The 19,713-nt window shown below is 46.1% G+C and overlaps 2 protein-coding genes across 2 annotated transcripts in view; one reads left to right on the plus strand and one right to left on the minus strand.

Moving 5' to 3' along the window:
- Positions 1 to 7,515: 7,515 nt before the first annotated feature.
- On the minus strand, positions 7,516 to 16,097 carry LOC106812648 (mesoderm induction early response protein 1-like). Its single transcript, XM_014816570.1, has 12 exons — positions 16,067 to 16,097; positions 15,270 to 15,390; positions 14,860 to 14,993; positions 14,523 to 14,642; positions 14,024 to 14,150; positions 12,723 to 12,890; positions 12,316 to 12,372; positions 11,775 to 11,957; positions 11,022 to 11,120; positions 9,380 to 9,474; positions 8,998 to 9,125; positions 7,516 to 8,197 (listed from the first exon to the last, which is right to left on the minus strand). The coding sequence occupies exons 1-12, from the start codon at positions 16,082 to 16,084 to the stop codon at positions 7,516 to 7,518; spliced, it is 1,932 nt and encodes a 643-aa protein (XP_014672056.1). The 5' UTR covers positions 16,085 to 16,097.
- Positions 16,098 to 16,151: 54 nt separating this feature from the next.
- Positions 16,152 to 19,713, plus strand: part of LOC106812654 (translocating chain-associated membrane protein 1-like) — a 4,372-nt gene continuing 810 nt past the window's right edge. The window contains exons 1-3 of the mRNA XM_014816575.1: positions 16,152 to 16,572; positions 17,653 to 17,929; positions 18,545 to 18,780. Of these exons, the coding sequence (XP_014672061.1) occupies positions 16,247 to 16,572; positions 17,653 to 17,929; positions 18,545 to 18,780 (839 nt within the window). The 5' untranslated portion in view covers positions 16,152 to 16,246. The remainder of the gene's footprint in view (positions 16,573 to 17,652; positions 17,930 to 18,544; positions 18,781 to 19,713) is intronic.

Here is a 19,713-nt window from a genome sequence, read left to right on the forward strand (position 1 = left end):
GGCGAGTCAGCAGCAGGCGAGTCAGTCAGCAGCCGCCACCAGCGAGCACATACATGTTACATGCTCGCGGAGGTATGCACTCTCCGTGAGTGCCCTCGGTCTAGTTGTAGATAGTTTTAGTTTAAATAGGAGAAGGGTTGGGCGTTTAGCATATAGGTTAGAAATAGTTGGGTTAGAAACAGCCTAGGTTGGGGACAGTTAGGGGGCAGTTAGCAGACAGATTACAAACGATAGGTGGCATGGCTACAGGTGCTGGACACATGTACCGGTTGGCGCGTAAGACGAATGAGAGTTGTGCGTGATTGGTTGTGCAGAGTAGAGCTTGTTGGTGATTGGACGAGTCATATATATAGATAGAGAGCGTTTTGAACGGGACTGGAATGCGGAGTTGGAACTGGGAGACGTGACGTGACATAGTGACTGTTTGGTTTGTAAACAATATATTTCTTTAGTTGAACACAAATTCTATACTTCTTCTTGATTATTTCACTCTAAATTTATTTCATACAAACACGTCTTTACACAACTGTTGACGCACGCACGGACTGACAATCACGCGATTCTACAATCTGCATCGGACTACGTCAGATGAGCTAAAAATTGAAGAACGCTGATGTGTAGCCGCCAGTGAGCGCCTTACATAACGGTGCAGATTCTTACTATATGCGCATATATAATCAATATTAAACAAGTTGGGTACAGTTCAAATATGTATATTTATTATCTACACTTATATAGTAATATTTTTACATAGCAACACATTTGCTTAAGTATTTTTTTATTATTCTCACATACCAATCAATGCAAGTTCTTATACATATTATATAGAAATTCGACAAATTCTCAAAAATGCCCGCAATACAATTCACACGAATTACATTGAAAACGAGAGGAAAGCTATGCCTTAACCATGTCAAAACGTTGACGGCATTGCAGCGACTAATCCAGAGCAATCGATAAATCCATACACATTAATATAATCAATCAGTCTCCCAAATAAACCAATGTGCGTGTGGAAAAAGGTCATCACTTGTTGGCACGCGACTTCCAAAAATCACACTAGCCTCTTATTACTGCACACACAAACCAATCTCACTCCCCAAGCCAAACTACTATCGAATAGCGCTATACACAGATGAGAATGCTCACTAGCAATTGATTAACCAAGACACGAAAAAGCAAGCATACGCAAATCATAGATGGACGTATCTACGTGGTTATGGCGTGTCACACACACGCGCGCACCACGTGTACGACTTTGCCGCATGGTCGCATGGTTTCCTTTGCTTCAAAACAAAACAAAAACCCAGCACAACTGTTTTCCACGATCGACTTAGCTCCGATCTCTTCCGGTTAACGACGCGAAAAAATGATCTAATCACATACGAAAATAAATAGATTTACACATCCGTTATTCTGCGACATTGACGGCAAAAGTGTGGATACGACGAGGATTTCAACGCTGCTAAATGTCGCACACTTCTGCGTTCTTGCAACGCATTCATTCCGTCATGCCTGCATGTCCGTTACCGAACGGACGCGCGCATGTGTGTTACACAGACGTCGGGCGACGGAGTAAAGAAACACGAAAATGCGACAAATACGCGCTCATGCCACGCTTCATACCACGCTTCACCATGATCAACCGAATACTATATACACACGCACACGCACGCGCGTGCGCAACTCGCTTACATCGACATCACCCGGTTTGGTCTCAGAGATTTACAGTCATTTATTTATTTATAAAAAAATAGCTGCGACGCGCGCGCTCGCACGAAGCAAAGCAACGGCCACACGAGGTATGCGCGCGACCGTGGCGACCTCTGCCGTGTGAAACCATTCTCTGCACGAGACGATACTGTCATTGGAAAACGCAGAAGAAAAGGAAGATAAATCATGTAGGCATCTATTCGAGTCACGACACTGGGTGGGAACCGGAACCCGAAACTAGCACGCGTGAACACTGACCGCAGCTTGCGTAGAGCGGCGCGCAGTGACGCACGATCGTGTCGTCAACGTAACGACCGAATTATCACCATCTAGATAGTTCCACGACTGAACAGCACCTAACGCCCCCAACAGACTAGCCTGACAGTATTAGTACAAGGATAAGCACGCGGTGAGTGCACACTTCACTTGCTTTATACCTACGTCTCACAAGTCGATCGGTTTCCACGGTGATACCGCGTACGTATATACATTGCTTTTTAAAGGTAAGCAGAATAGCGAATCAAGAGAGCATAGGAAACGAATTCGAGTCTCTTGCCACATGATATGCTTACGTTATTTCATTTTGTTACGAAACTTAGAAGTCAATGGGTTCTTCCTTGCCACGAGCAAGGGTAGCTTATTGATGAAGAAGTATGAACAGTGGTCGGGCAATGATACTATATCATTACACTCACGATATATTCACACTAAATATGGTGCACCGTTACGACTAAATTAGGTTGCACACGTGAACGGGTACAAACAGTGCAAAACAGTTTAAAACTAAGCGCTAACGAACTCGCATTTTCCAAAATTCGTTTGAAAATCCACAACATGAGAGCATGACCTATGTATGTATAATATTGCCCCCCTCCCACCTCTCTTCTTCACACCCACTCACATACACACAAACACAATCTCTCACACACTCTCTCACTCTACTGCTATAGCCACAATATAATACTCAAAACTATGTACATTACCTACGTGTATCACATACTATAAACAGAAACTTCAGCCAAGTCTGTTACTAGATGTACACGGTACACGCATGTGACATTATGGACACAGCATATATACCATCTAGTTAGACACCAGTCTTCCGTAACAACCACAACTACACACGCATGAGCAAAAACTCCACGTCAATTTCATAAAATAGCCCTCTGCCTCTGCACACACAAACATATTGGAAGATTCTAGCCTGCTCAGGACAACACCCCCTTCCCTCCCATATCAACTGAACCGTACTGTTTTCAATATAGCTACCCGTGCGGGCACGCGCGCGCGCGCACACACACACACACAATCAAATGAAAAAATATGGATTTAACCTTTCGATAAATAAGGGTGAATGACAATATCACAAGCGGCGTGCAGTGCCTAGTGTGTTTCTAATTCTACTGCACGTGTCGCCATACGATCATCTATATTTGCGTAATAACTAATTAATATACTCTCAACCACTGTCGTCTGCCTCTACTACTGCCACCGCTCGTTTTCCCCCCTACACAAACACACTACTCCCTCCCTGCTTTCATGATTGGCCCGCAGACTGATGATTACCACAGGAACGCTCTAGACCAGTGGTTATTAACCCTTTTTGAGTCATGGACCCCTTTGAGAATCTGGTGAAAGCTACGGACACCTTCCCAAAAAAATGCACATAAACACAAAATTCTGCATGCGCCTGGTTCACAGGCCCCCTGAAGCCCATCCACGGACCCCAACGGGGTCCATGGACCACAGGTTAAGAACCCCTGCTCTACACGAACATGCAGCCATGATGGGATGGATACTTCCCAGGGCAACACCGGCGTGCCCCTCCACGAACGTAATAAGTCTCAGGGAAAGAGATCTTCCAGTTATCCTTCTAAATATGCCCGTCAAGTGCATGCACTGTCATCGACAAATCACTGAGAGGGGAGAGACATACACGCACGCACGCACGCACGCACGCACGCACGCACGCACGCACGCACGCACGCACGCACACACACACACACACACACACACACGTGCACGCGCGCACACACGCACGCGCGCGCACACACACACGCACACTCACACACACACATCAGAGAAGTACGAAGCTACGAAGAAATAAATCGAGGACGAAATTCGCTATCGAACAGAGAACGAGAAATAGTAAAAAGCACACATTGTAGTGAATCGTCTCTCTCTCTCTAACGCACACGCCTCCCAGTCTCTGGCTCATGTATTTACAGATATTTACAGCGACTGCCACGATTATAACCTCATGACGATACCAGTGACAGCCCATCACCCATCGAACTCGCAACTGCCCCCCATTCCTCCCCACCCACGCGTTTTTTTTTTTAGCTTTTCGTATTTATTATATCTATATATATCTTTACATAAGAAAATGCATATTCTGGATTTGAAGTGTCGCGCGCGAGGTGAATGTTTCCTTCTGTCTCGTCAATACGCGCGTACGACTTCGCGTAGAAAACTATAAGAGACCTGTTGGCGTGCCCTTCGACATATAGAACTCTTTACACACCACCGTGAGTGTCGGCACAGATAACGCTGCTACAGCATGGTACAAGTCCACCCCATCACATAACGCTCCCTTCTACATTGGGCACATGGGGAAAAAAGGTCAAACCAAGAGCTAACAATACCTATACGTAGTAGCATATATTATTATAGGTATTATTAGCTCTTGGTTAAATCCCATGCGCATGCGCAATGCACCTTGGTGAATACGTCAATGTCCATGCGCAATGTGAAGGGGGGGGGGTTGCCATGGGGGGTGTGTATACCACGCTATGCCATCAGTAGATGGCACCTTACTGCGCAGGAGGAGGTACGTGCGAGGTCGGGTGTCTTTCTCGTCTCCCACGTCACCACGTACACAGCCGAGTACTGCAACCTGTCTCTGTTCGCACCGACTACGACCCAGGATCATAACTGAAAAACGACCTCTTCGCCTCCCTCCCCCCTCTCTCTCCCTCTCGCCCTCACCGACTCTCTCCGGCATATGAAGGACGACTTATTTACAAAAATATATTAGAAGCGATTATTGTAAGTAGAATATGCTCTCGCCTTATTATTACTGGTCCGTGCTCGAAAGAACGGGGCGTACCACTAGCACCCGGGAATACAAGCACACAGTGGTGCCCCCGTCTCTCGCTAGGCATCTCACGCTATACACCAAACACTTGCGTTCACTCGATTCGACGTGCATGGAAGCGCAATACGACGTTACCTGTTCATGTTCGATTCCGGCCAACAATGGCGCGTCAGTGATTCGGGAAATCGACAGCACACGACAACGCCAGGCTCACTTTTGGTTCAAAGCATAAAGCTGTATCAAAACATGATTATATAAGATTCTCGGTTATAATATAGATAGACGGCTACGATAATTCGTTTCAAACTTTGATGAAGATAGATCCCTGAATGCGTAGTTGAACCGGGGTCCTATTAAAAAAGCCATACTGGAGGAGTTGGTATGAAATTGTTAGATTATGGGAGAAACTACATGAGTGTTTTGATGAAATAATGCAGCGGTATTAATTACATATATATATTTATATTCCCTGTTAGATAACGGCACAGCTGCGAGTTCCGATTGCGCCGAATTAAATGTCTTCTAGGTTTCTTTGGTGAGTTTTATGTAGCCTATCAAGAGTAGATAATAACACAAGAGTGAGACAACCGATTCCCGCATTTTTAACCGTTTTTTCTCATCAAAATTTGCCACCAATTAAGAAGCAAGTGTATACGTTCCTCAGCTTATTATGACCACTAATCACTCACCTTCATGGTACTGATATTCGTTTACATATATTTGCTAGCGTATTGCTGTAAATCGTAATCTTGCACGAGCTGAATTCGATAAATTTACCGCTAAAATGGCGACTTGTTGCGAGCTGTTTAGACAGTTTAGACATTATTAGAAGCTATCGGTGCGCCAATATTTAGCAACGGACGGTTTCCAAATCATGCGTGCCCCGATAGGGGTTTAATGTACTTGATTACCTGCGCGTGCGTAATGTGATACTTACTGCAAACTACTACAGAGAATATTGTTATTATTGTATTATTACTTATGTAAGATAGTATGTCAATTTCTTGTGTTGCGATCACAATAACTGAGCGCGTCTCGCAGGTTCTTCACGAGATCAAAATTCGAAATTTAGATTGTCTCTCAACCCTATCGGGGCACGAATGATTTGGAAACCGTCCGTTGCTAAATATTAGCGCCCCGATAGCTTCTAAATAATGGCTAAACAGGTCACAACAACAGCGGTAAATCGTGCGAATTCAGCTCGTGCAAGATTACGATTTACAGCAATACGCTAGCAAATATATGTAAACGAATATCAGTACCATGAAGGTGAGTGATTAGTGGTCATAATAAGCTGAGGAACGTATACACTTGCTTCTTTATTGGTGGCAAATTTTGATGAGAAAAATCGATTAAAAATGCGGGAATCGGTTGTCTCACTCTTGTGTTATTATCTACTCTTGAGCCTATGCATGAAGGGAGCAATATATCTGTTTTGTCTACTCGTATATCACACTTTCACACCACATGCACGCATAAACACACGCACACACACACACACACGCACGCATGCACACACACCCGCACACACTGGTCCACAAGCACACAGTCTTGAAGCCAAATATAGCCACACACGCACGCTGCAGACACATACACGTAGATGCACGACGTAGGCGTATTTATCTAGGGGAACTTGCACACTTGGAAACGTCAGTGATTGATAACAAAACGTGGAGCGTGCACTATGCCCCACGGTGGCTAGAAAAAACTCACACGAGTATAGATGGGTGGTGGTATTCAAAAGATGCCATCCAAACACTAAACCTGACGGTTTTCATAACCACTGCAGTGCCAGTAGTAGTAACATATACGACCTGTGTTAGTAAAATCTGTAATACTTGCACTGGCATGTAAACAAGTGTCCAACAAGCGAACGACTATTTTTCGGAGAGCCTGTTTATACTCTAGTTCTGCAGTTTGGTGAAAACCTCCTCAAGGTCCATAAAAATTGCAGCATTGTTCGACGATGCTGACAATGATGTCTGACCGATGGCTAGTGCTCGCAATCGTGTATATGCACCTTCATGGCACTTTCTTAAACTTTCACCGAGAGCACAGGCAGGGTACACGAAAGATAGCGATTCTCTTGTTCAACGGACATTTGACGTAAGTAATAGCGGCAAACACTGAGAGCTGGTCTGTGAGCTTTGACGCGGGGTACATCACATACACACGACCCACAAGAGGGTACCACTCACAAGAATTACAGACCGCCCGCCACGTGTGCCACCATGATGAGATCGGGTCACACGAACTACCACACACACGTGAGAGCCACCTATAGGGTGACTCTTTACTGGCCACGGCACGCCACCTACAAGAGCACTTGCTGCCCGACCCATGCAACAACCACACGAGTGCTACTCGCTGCCTCACAAGTGTGCCACCTACAGGAGCCCAGCTCAGCGACCGCGGCAAGCCAGCGCCACCTACTGGCGGACTACTCGCTGACCGATACACGGCACAGGCACACCACCTACAGGAGCGCTGTGTATTGTCCGCTGCACGCAGGCGCCACCTACAGTATTACTATTTACTGTCCACTGCATACTGGCACCACCTACGGGAGTGCTGCCCGACACGTGCGCCACCTACGGGCACACGGCAGTCGAGGAGAACCAAACCCGCAAGCTCGCCCCGTGCCGCGGCTTGATCATCGTCGGTCGTTGCCACGACGACGGTACCATTTTCCTACGCGCGCGCCATCACTGCACTAGCGCCTCAACGGGGGACGACCCGGCCGCCGCCGCCGCCGCCCCCGCTCCGGGGAACAGTCCCGCAGCCGCCGCCGCTACCGCGCTCGTGCTAACCATGCTCGACGCCGGCTCCGACGACGACACCGACGACACAGACACCTGAATCTTGTCCAGCACCTCTCCACCGCCGCCGCCGCCGACGCGCGGCCTTTTCGCCGGGGGCTCGTACGCCTCGCCGCGGTGATCGACAACGACGGGGGCGCCCCCTGGCAAGCGCGCCGCGTAGTTCTCGCCGCTGCACGTCACGATGGTCGGCGACGCCGTGTGCACCCCGGCGGGCGTGGTGGACGCCGGCGCCCCCGCGGCGAAGGCGGGGGAGTCGACGACGCCCGACTGCGACTTCACGAGGTCGTGGATGATGCCGGTGAGCTCCTGCGGCGATATGTTGCGGATGCTGTCGACCATCTCTGACGGCGCCACCTGGCTGTGACTCGAGCCGACGGCGGAATCCTGCAGGAGAACGTCGGGCTGCGGCGCGGCGGCGACGGAGCCCGACCGCTCGACAGCGGCGCCCTCTGCGTTTTTCTCGAGGTTTCCGTAGACGAGCGTGTGCAGGGAGGGACTGGCAGAGCAGTCCCGTTGGAGCATTCCGGGATTCTCCTGTTCGTCCAGGAATCGGTCCATGTAGTCGCTGCAAAGCCACAAAACGTTGTTAGCGAATGTTTGTGAATGTGGCGACATAGCGTATTGTATGTACGTCACATTTTTCGAGTACAGATACTTTCGCGATTTCAGACTTGACGGACAATTTCGCGGTCGGTGAATTCTGAATTATTTGGTATTATTTGGTATGAATTATTCGCGTGTTGTTATTTCCGCGTTTGCGAAATTCGCGAACATTAAACCACACAAAATATACAGCGTATACAGTACCATCTACTAGCTAACTTCTATTCCTGCTGTTACTGGTATTTTTGCTGCTGCAAAATTTTGAACTGAAACAATATCTATGAGTTTTGTGCATCATGTCAACAGCAAAACCAAAACATTGTTAGCAAATGGTCCGCCAAGCGAGAAGTTGTAAATGTGATATTGCGTGTTTTATAAAGTGAATGTTGTGTGACAGCATACATCCAACTTCTACTCCTGCTGCTACTGTAACTATTGCTGCTACTGTTACTATTGCTGCTACTGTAACTATTGCTGCTACTGTAACTATTGCTGCTACTATTACAGTGTGTTACTATTGCTGCTACTGTAACTATTGCTGCTACTGTTACTATTGCTGCTGCTGGTATTTCTGCTGCTGCAAAATTTTGAACTGAAACAATATCTGTGAGTTTTGTGGAGCATGTCAACTTCTAAACACGAAGTTGATATATACAGCCTGAGTACATAAATGCTTAAATTTTCCTGCGCTACATCTGAACGCATCTGTAAGAAGGAAACAACGAAAGAAGAGCATAGTAAAGCCTTCAGCTAGAGACTCACGTGATGCCGGGATGTAGCGCGTACTTCTTCTTCTCCAGCCTCACTTTGTTCGCAAACATGTCGTGCCTCTCCGTCTTCTTCCACAGGTAGTAGAATGTCACTAGTTCGGCGACGGATCGAGTTCGTACCTACACGCAACGCAGCCATGTTAAAGGATAAGTACTGAAGTATCGAACTTTTAAACCTCAAAATAAGTTTAATCAGTTGGAAATAGGGTACATTTTATACCCATATATCTACCTACCCATTGAAGCCATTGAGAAAGATCGAGGCAGAGTTGGAATAACCAAGATTATTGCTTGATGGTAGCTCAAGTTACGCACAGGCAAAGATGAACATCGTGCATACATCTTGCACGAATCAACCTTCGTAAATACCTTACCTTGTTCTGTTGAATCGCATGGAAATCCTTGCCATATATCCGGAGGCCATTTTCGAAATGTCGACACTCCTCCTCCGACCACAAACTGAGCGTGTCTGCAGGAGAAACGGAGACAGCATGCTCAATAATTGTGCTCGCATTCATTCCCCTGATTCAGGAATATTGAAAGGCAGGTCGGACACCTTACCATCCGGAATTATCCGAGCATCGAACACAGGAGTTCAACCCAATGGCAATCCATAGAGTGTAAACAAGTAAGCAATGGCACGTAAACTAATAAACAATGGCAAGTAAACTAATAAACAATGGCAAGTAAACTAGTAAACAATGGCAAGTAAACTAATAAACAATAGTAAGTAAACTAGTAAATGAGGGTTATCAACAGTCATAGGAAGTATCACTGTCAGTTGATATTCAATACATATGATGTTATACGAGTTAAAGCGATCATTGCGAGTTGTTTTCAGCGTTTTTTAGTGTTTATTCTCACTCTCATGATGCCTACCGTTGTTGCTTGAGTAACAGTAATTGTTTGAAATAACAATAAAATGTCTTAGAACCACATGCAAAGACAAAATCATGCACAATTACAATTTTGCGTTCTCTTGTTGATTTTCGCTGTCATGTCTCGCACTTTCTCGCGGTACCGCGAGACGTCAACAAGGGTACAGTAATGCAAAAATCGCACCGGAGATATTTTTGGTCAGATGTAAATACAGAGGTGCATAGTAGCGTAACACAAACAAGAGTGTAAGTTGTAACCTCATAAATATTAGTCTTCAAAAGTCTTAGGGACTATAACGAAGACGGAGAGGGAAGTGGATCAAATCCTCGTTGCGTACCGCCAGCGAGAATACTTATCACACACAAATAGATGCTCCTTTGTTTTAATTATGTTCGCTTGTTTGAGGCGCCATTTGTGATTTTTGAAAGTCCTGACTTGAAAAAATGTATTGCTGGTATGATGTGGTCAAATCAATTTTTCTATGCTATAACTGCATAAATATTGGTGTTTTGAATGTTGGTGTAATCAGTGATATTTTCGCTGTCAGGTGAGACTATATTCAGCTATATTTAGTTTTTCTGAGCAAAATTCTCGCAATGATCGTTTTAAGGACCTGTGTGAGACGGCCACGGCAGTCTAACAATTTCATTTCTTACAAACCTTGCAGAAAAACCAATACACCCAAAGACACAACAAACACTGAAAGCAGCTCAATTTCTAGCACAGCAGTTTTTGAATGCGTTGGTGTGGGTTAACGAAAGTTCATCTACATTTGCAGCCACACAATAGTTTCAGCAAAGTGCGAGCAACAGACAAGAAGCATTGTTTATGGATAGCAACTGGTAAAATGCGAGTTCTGGCACTCTTCCACGCCAAACAGTCGTCGCAGCACATGCTCGGAATATTTTCTAACCAGATCGGCTAAGCGATAACACTCCTTAGCCAGCTACAAAAGCCTTGTGTTTCAAATCCCTACACTTAGAATTCGCTAGTTGCACCCCCCCTTTCAAGTAGCAATTTCAGAATCCCCTGCAATGCCTGCCTCCCCACTGCAACATCGTGCCTCAAGCAACCACTCCTCTGCATAATTTTCATGGCACGAGTGAATGGAGACCTTCAGTGACCTTCAAGTGTTACCTTTCGATTGTCCTTCCCACTCAAGCATCGTCTCCCTGCCCTGCGCTTCTCCCTGACCCCTCTTAGAATCTCCATGCACGAACTTTTCGAGAGACAACTCTGCAATATTGCAAACGTGGGACACCCTATTCATATGACTAACAGCGACACTGCAGCCTGATCCCCTTCATCCTCCAGCGCCACCTACAAAACCTATGCAGTGACCGTAGTGCCATCTATACAAAATTCCTAGCAGCTACAACAATAGCATCTCTCGCAGTGCTCACCTGCATGTAATCGGTCCGTTGTACGAATACTCAAGAAGTCATGACGAAACGATTTCTCATATGTTACCTACCACCTTACCACTTCGTAGAAATCATGCCGATTTGTAATTTCTGATTACAAAATATCATGGTATTTCTTACTCCCCAATTACATGCATGTAGTTAAACCATTCCCTAAAATAAATTGACATAACCATCATTCCAACTAACACAACACGCCCAAAAACACGGGCAAGAAGCATATTTGAAGAGCACACCCGGGTAGGCATCACAGGGTCTGGGTTCCACATAACCGAGGCCATGTTACAAATGAATCGTTAGTGACAAACGGAATTCGTAAATCATTGAAATTTCGGGCAGGGCATCGCCGCAAACGAGAAATCGCTTCGGCACACGCGGCAGGACAGAGCGGCGCACGCAACGACAACGGCGGCGGCCGTGCTACAGCGGCGTCGGTCTTGTGTCGCGCGGCGGCGGTGCTACGTACCGGTGGGCGGGACGGGCTGCATGCGGCGACGTCGCAGCGCTTCCTCCAGGTTGTGCGCGCACTGCAGCAGCGTGTAGAGCGCCTGCTCATCGTCCCGCACGTGCGTGCACGCGGGCAGCGCGCCGCCGCCACCGCCCTGCGGAGGGCTCTCCGGGTCCTGAACGTGAGCCAGATACGTCTCGACTGCAACGAACACAATATGTATCGTCAACGTGTTCCAACGAATGTTATACAACACGTGTCCCACGAATGTCATGTACTGTCAATGTGTGTCCCAACGAATGTCATGTACTGTCAACGTGTGTGTCCCAACGAATGTTATGTACCAACAATATCTATTGACGTATGTCGCACACCATCAACGTCCGACAACAACACTCGACCTGCGTCTACATTCAAGAATTAAATGTCACACAATGTCAACGTCTCAATGGCAACTAACAATGGGCTTATGAACGTCACATCAGCCAGTAATTTTACGAGAGTCATAACACGATAAGCTAATACATGCAGGCATTACAGCAATGCAAAAGCAACTTACTCTGTTTCTCCTCCAAGGCAACGGGGTCCCATAATAGCTTGTCCTCATTTTCGTACGCTGAAAATGAGTACAGATCGATTAGAATACAATATCAGAAAAACCAGAGAGAAGAATTCTGGCTGTTGTAATTCTCAGTTGCAAACAACTCCCCCCCCCACCAACACACACACACACACACACAAATATAATACACAGGAAGTAAAACTGAATATAACTTTACTAACGAATGACACACTTATTATTCTTTTCCCCTCTTACCCCTCTCTCTTGCTCTCACTTTCACTCTCAATCTGGCTCTCTCCCTTCTCCATCTCTCTTTCTCTCTCAATTCCCTCACTTTCTCGCTATCGCTCGCTGTCCTTTCTCTCTCCGCTCAGATTCATTGCAGACGCGGGCGACATTGTTACCTGGCGCATCTCCGTACTTGCACAACCCATCTGGAATCTGCGCCTGGAAGCAGGAGCCGACCTGGATTGTCTTCTTCCAGTCTCCCTCCGTCGGCTGGTAGTCCTCATCGTCGGACTCCGACGACGATGAACCAGGCTCCTGGTACGTCTGGCTGCTGCCGAACGTTGCTGAGGGGAGAGGAGTGAATAGCGTTAGCGTGCAGACGCTCACACAGGGGTAGAAATGAACTTTTGAACAAGCGAGTCCAACAGACTCCCTACTATCAAAAAGAGGGAGTCCGCAGCAAAATGAGGGAGTCCACAGTATACAAGTAGTACCGCAGATATTAACAAAAAGGACATTTGCGATGCACGTCTACCAAATTTTCTTGAGACATTTGCTAAATAATTTGCTAGATATTTGCTTAATTTGCTATTTGTAATTCCGCGAGGCCGTGCTTTGGAACAAACTAGTTAGTATAGCAGAATTTTCAGGAGTCACACAGACTCCTGCATACAGGCATATATGTTAAATCAGGGAGTCCGACAGTAAATCAGGGAGTATTTGACTCCGGACTCGCATTAATTTCGCACCCAGCTCACACACCGCAGAAACGCCGAGCTGACGAGAGGTAACCGATATTGCCAATCGTCGCAGAGCTACCGGCTATTTTCGTGGGAGTAAATTCGCGGACGACTGATGCAGGCAATTATTGATGAATCCAGGGGTCGAAATTAGCGGTATCCCGATATCCGCGGGATAGTAGATTCTTGTGTTGGATACCAGATCTCAATGCTTGGTATCCTGCTGGTGAGTCAAGGGTATTAATTTTCAAATGCTATTGTATTGCATATTTCAAGATTTTGGATACCAACATTGTTGAAATTACTATTCAAAAAATGGGATACCAGATCTTTGGGGGGGATACCAGATTTCAATACCTGGTATCCTGAATGGATACCATAATAAAAATCTAATTTCGACCCCTGGAATCCCGCGGAAAGAAACGCTTATACTTATAGGTTCGAGTATCGCGGAACTATTAATATCGCAAAAATTATAGTTGCCCAATCTTTGCTAAAGTACCGACTGATTACCTAGAAATAATTACTGGAGCATTCGTTGCCCAATCAAGTGGAAACGAGTCTCCGTTTGTTAGACAAAGAATTACCGGTTAATCGACATAAACATAACTTTATAATGAATTTTCAAAATCATAAGAAACACATAAGATAACACAAACACATCAAGAGTATACTGAGATCATATATTAGCCTCAGCAAACTGTTAAATATACACATAAACGGCAATAAATACGCACATCGCAATAGCCGACTTGTGTTGTGGACAGGTACGCTGTTTAGTAATTCGTTAACGCTGGTCTCTTTGTCGTGGTCCTCGTCCGTTAGCAGGTCCCTAGCAACTTCATCCTTGTCTAAAGTGAGATCCTAAAAAACATACCTGGTTGTAACCTGAGAACTAGACAGACAGAAAAAAGAGGGGTGAGTAACAGAAAAAGAGAGGGAAGGAAGAAAAACGAGAGAAAGAAGGGGAGAGACATAGGCACAGAGACAGAGAGAGAGAGGGAGGGAGAGAGGGGGGAGGAAGGGAGACAAGGAGAAAGAGATAAGGGATGCGTGATAAGAAATCAGAAAGCGAGAGAGAAACACCAAGTCTCACAGAGTGAAGGCAGACTGCTAGATAAATAAATATTACTGATCAGCTTTGTGAAACAACTTGCACCACAAAATCTACCTAGTCTGAGGTGGACGGAAATTACACTGTAGCACGGATCATGCACTTGACTACAAGCTACCAACCTGATTGCTGAGTATTTCTTCTTCTGAACTAGACCTTCCTTCACGAGACGACTCTCCTTCTTCATCCTCCTCCTTGTACCCATATATATTAAGTAATTCTTCTAGTGGCATATCACTTTCCTAAAAGAAAATAATAACTAAATTGATACTTTCATTCTACAAAAGATTTGTACCTGCAGTAGGCCACTGATTCTATTTTTAGCTGAAAGCAAATGAAAGCGATTAAACGGTTGCATAACATTAAGGTAGCGTTACCCTTCTTCTTACAACAGTGTGCTAGGACTTTAAATCGCAAGTAGTATATACTACAATTAATCCCTGCCTAGCATGCTACTACCTTTTGTAGATCGTTAAGTTCATCTTGGCAACTTGTATCCGATTCGTTCATCTCCTCCTCCTCCATCGTCCTCTCATCGTCAAAGTCGTGAATTAACATATCAGCAGATGGATCAAAGTCCTTATCTGTTGAAGCTAAAAACAGAATGGTGACTGAGATAACATATGACTAGTCATTACTAAACAACAAAACAAGTCAGAACACGCTTGTAATACTAAATTCACAGATCGACTCAATGACTCATCAAAAATGATATGCGCTTTCCGTGTCCCATGATAACGAATATCTCACTGTCTGAGTGACATCACAACTGGCACCTTCAGTGCGATGTCTACATTAACGCACGGTACACCAGTACAGAGCATGATGTGCCGAGTAACTGCAGACATTAAAAACAAGAAGACACTCACCTGGGCTAGATGTCCTGCTGTTTGTAGAGCTGTTGCTGCCAACACCTGCAGCAGAGCTGCTGCTTGGTCCCGCTGTCGTCCCGGCCGGCGCTGATGTCGACATGGAGCCCTGCTGATGCTGCTGAAACGGAAATGAAGCACGTCAATATGCTGCGACAACGCTATCTCATATGATTACACAATGAGAAGGGTGCGTTAACTAACCTCCTCTGTGATTAGACATGTTGCCGTTTGTTGGGTCCATTGCCATTCAATATTATAAGACTCGCAGTTTGAATTGAGAACTGATAAACCATTCACACTGCTCATGCATATGAATGTTTTGCTTTTGGCAAAAGCAAAACGGCGACGGTCGGTATGAACTTGATTTGAACATTTTGAAATAAATATTTTTTAATAATTTGATACATTTTTGCTCATAAAAATGAAATTATAAACACAAAAGCGGCTTTTACGCTGAAAAAAACTTTATTTTGACAAATCAACACGTCCGTGAGGCGATATTTGTGTCTAAATTATCTTGTATGCAGTCACCGAGGTCGGTGACCCGCAAATTCGGTTACTTGAAATCGGACAAGTAGGCCCTAACTAACAACACAAACCCACGAAAATGAAAAATTGCTTTCAAGACTAGACAAGATATTAACTATTAAAAGGTCGTTGGTTCTTTCGAGTCTCCCTGCAATAAAATATGAATGTTTTACATTTCAAACATAGAATATATTCAACGAAAAAATACTATTGATTGAGTATTTATTTACTGAAGTCCAGCAAAAACATAAAGAAATTTGGCTTACCTCCTCCATAGCGATCATTCTGGGATGGATAACCGTCAAAGCGAGGCTCGCTGACGTCAGAAACTCTGGGTTTGCAGCGCCATCTTTCGATCAGGCCACGTCAACCGGCACAGTTAGTGACTTCGTTGCTGTAACCCGTATTGAGTTTTTCAGCTGTTTCGTTAGACTTCTCCCGTGAAGATGGGTATTCGCCGACGTCCAGGACAGAAGAGTCCGCCGATACTTAGTCACGAATTCATTATACAGAACCATGCCGATATTGTATCGTGTGTGGCGATGGTATTCATCGTAGGTTTGATGTGTCAGTTTTCGGCTCCGTTTGCATCCTTATTCGTTGCGATGCAACACAATCATGTACCCCCTACGGAAGAAGAACTTCAAGAAGAACCAGCGGCCGAATTTCCGCAACTTTACACTTACGGCGTCAAGGATCTATGTGCCATCTTCTTCTATTTCCTTATCTGCATAGTCATGCATGCAGTCATTCAGGAATATGTTCTTGATAGGTAAGATGACGATGTCAACTTCAAGGAAGTAAAAATCACTTCCAGGTTGTTTACCGTGGATTGCCTTTGCAGGTGCTAACATATGGATCCAGGTTAGCCAAGGTTTACCTTGTGTGGGTGCGTTGTGTTTAGGTACACGCGTATTCACAACCTTGCTTCGTTTGATTAAGCTGTGTAAACGTGTTAATATAACATTAATAACAAGCACCGAAATGATTTTGAAAACCACTTGTTATATAAGAAATACCGTAATACCTTTCCCTGCGCTGCATGCTATGTCACTATGTCAGTATGTGTGTGTGTCAAATGGCGGTGCCTGCTTGTACTTGCTATTTTATTTGTATCCACTGGAAAACATTGATTCAGTTATGTACAATGTGGTCCATATTTCATTGCATATGTAAGCATAAAGCATTGTGTAACACTATGACCCATTTCAACAACTGGGTCACAGTCCATATTGTGAGCCATTGCCGGTGAAAAACTAGTTTCTATACGTGCATCATGCCTTGGAAGTCGTCTAGCAAAATGTGCAGATGACTTTTTGATATAACCTATGTACCCTCGATTCCTGATTACCCCTAGCGACCGTTTTTTAACCATGTAGTCAATATATTGATAAAACACCGATGCACCTTTACCATGGCTGAAGTGTAATCAATAATGCCCTCATTTGTGATGACATGTCTGTTATTTCCTCATCTTTATGTACAGCACATTTTTTGACCAGCACTTTCCTAAACTGATATTAATCTGGCCCAGTACTACTTTGATACCCTCCATATGTATCCATAATTATTGTCATACATCAATACCATATCTTTTTTCATAACCCTAACATTGTTCTGACCCCAGTGCGTATGTACACGGGTCTTGTAGTAGACCAACCCAATTGATGTGGTACTGAATTTGCATCCCTAGAGTTAGAGTCGAGGATAAATGGGTAGAAATAGGCCTGGCCTAACGTGTCACCCATGTCTGACGATTTCATGAATCGGTCGATTCCGGCCTTGAATTCGTTGGTCGTGGTTGCCGCGACTACACTCAATGCCTTTGCTCCTTACTCTTTGCGAATCGCAGGCTGAACAGGCGCATGCACCTCTCCAAAGTGAAGCACTCCAAGTTCAACGAGTCCGGACAGCTGCTGGCTTTCTACACGGTGTCCGTCATCTGGGGCATCGACATCATCTTGCGCGAGAAGTACGCTCACTACATCGGCGTGCTCTGGGAGGGATACCCGCACAACCTGATGCCGTTCGTCATCAAGTTCTTCTTCATCGTCCAACTCGCATACTGGCTTCACGTGTTCCCCGAGCTCTACTTCCAGAAGACGAAGAGGGAAGAGATGGCCGCAAAGGTTCGATTTTTGGGGAAGCTAGTTTGGGGAGCTGCAATGTAATGAGCTGCAATATAATGAGTACAATGTAATGAGCTGCAATATATTGTGCACGAGCTGCAATGTACAATATAATGAGCTGCAATATAATGTACATGAGCTGCAATGTAATGAGTACAATCAGCTGCAATATAATGTGTACGAGCTGCAATGTAATGAGATGCAATATAATGTGCATGAACTGCAATGTAATGAGTACAATGTAGTGAGCTGCAATATAATGTGCATGAGCTGCAATGTAATGAGTACAATGTAGTGAGCTGCAATATAATGTGCATGAGCTGCAATGTAATGTTAGTAGGTTTTTCGACTGCAATTCGCATTAGGCAGTGAAAAGATACTGCACGTGCATAACGAATTGAGCATACGTAAGTTCGCGAAATATGCGCGTACCAAAACCGCATATATCATTAACTAATGTATACCGAATGCCTTCGCCTCAATCGCAGCTGTCAGCAATGTAACACGCCAGTTTTCACTCGTAAATATGGTGCGGTCTCGATTCCAAATGAACTAGGACTAAGCGCGGAATAAACGAATGCGACTAACGGGCTCCGCCGCCGCGTTTCCTTCCAGGTCCAGTACGGACTGCTGTACCTGCTATTCATCGGCACCGCTTACATCCTCAACTTCACGCGCGTCGCGCTGTGCCTCACCGTTCTGCACTACCTGGTCGAGGGCATCTTCCATTTCTCGCGCCTCATGTACTTCTCCGACAAGAACGACGTGGCTAACGTCGGATTCATGATCTGGGACGTGCTGTTCGTTCTCGTCCGTCTCGGCACCATCACACTGTCCGTGCTGACCTTCTGGTGAGTAACGCAGCTGGTCGTCCGCCCGGCACCATCACACTGTCCGTGCTGACCTTCTGGTGAGTAACCGCGGTCGTCGGTCTCGGCACCATCACACTTCCGTGCTGACCTCATCTCGCGTGAGTAACGCGCGGTCGTCGGTCTCGGCACCCATCACACTGTCCGTGCTGACCTTCTGGTGAGTAACGCTGCGTCGTCGGGCCCTCGGCACCATTCACACTGTCCGTGCTGACCTTCTGGTTGAGTAACGAGCGGTCGTCGTCTCGGCACCAATCCCACACTGTCCGGTGCTGACCTGTCTGTGGAGTAACGCGCGGTCGTCGGGCCATCGGACCATTCACACTGTACCGCTGCTGACCTTGTCTGGTGAGTAACGCGCGGTCGTCGGTCTCGGCACCATCACACTGTCCGTGCTGACCTTCTGGTGAGTAACGCGCGGTCGTCGGTCTCGGCACCATCACACTGTCCGTGCTGACCTTCTGGTGAGTAACGCGCCGCGGTCGTCGTCTCGGCCACATCACGACTTCCGTGCTGACCTATCGGAGGTGAGTAACGCGCGGTCGTCGTCTCGGCCACCATCACACTGTCCGTGCTTGACCTTTCTGCGTGAGTAACGCCGGGTCGTCGTCTTCGGACCAGTCACACTGTCCGTGTGACCTTTCTGGTGGTAACGCCGGCCGGTCGTCCGCCTCGGCCACCATCACACTGTTCCGTGCTTGACCTTCGGTGAGTAACGCGCGCGGTCGTCCCGCCTCGGCACCATCACACTGTCCGTGCTGAGCCTTCTGTGTGCAGTAACGCGCGGCGTCGTCGGGCCTCAGGCACCATCACCACTGTCCGTGCTGACTGTCTGGTGAGTAACGCGCCGGTCCGGTCACGGTCTCGGCACCATCACTACATGTCCGTGCTGACCTTCTGGTGCAGTAAGCGGCT

Source organism: Priapulus caudatus, unplaced genomic scaffold, assembly GCF_000485595.1.
Source record: "Priapulus caudatus unplaced genomic scaffold, Priapulus_caudatus-5.0.1 Scaffold671, whole genome shotgun sequence".
NCBI lineage: Eukaryota > Metazoa > Priapulida > Priapulimorpha > Priapulimorphida > Priapulidae > Priapulus > Priapulus caudatus.

Coding starts and splice junctions, on each gene's coding strand:
- LOC106812648 (XM_014816570.1), bottom strand. Junction 11,121..11,774: donor GCAGCCCGTCCCGCCCACCG/GTACGTAGCACC, acceptor GCAATATTGCAG/AGTTGTCTCTCGAAAAGTTC. Junction 9,475..11,021: donor GTGGGAAGGACAATCGAAAG/GTAACACTTGAA, acceptor TTTCTCCTGCAG/ACACGCTCAGTTTGTGGTCG.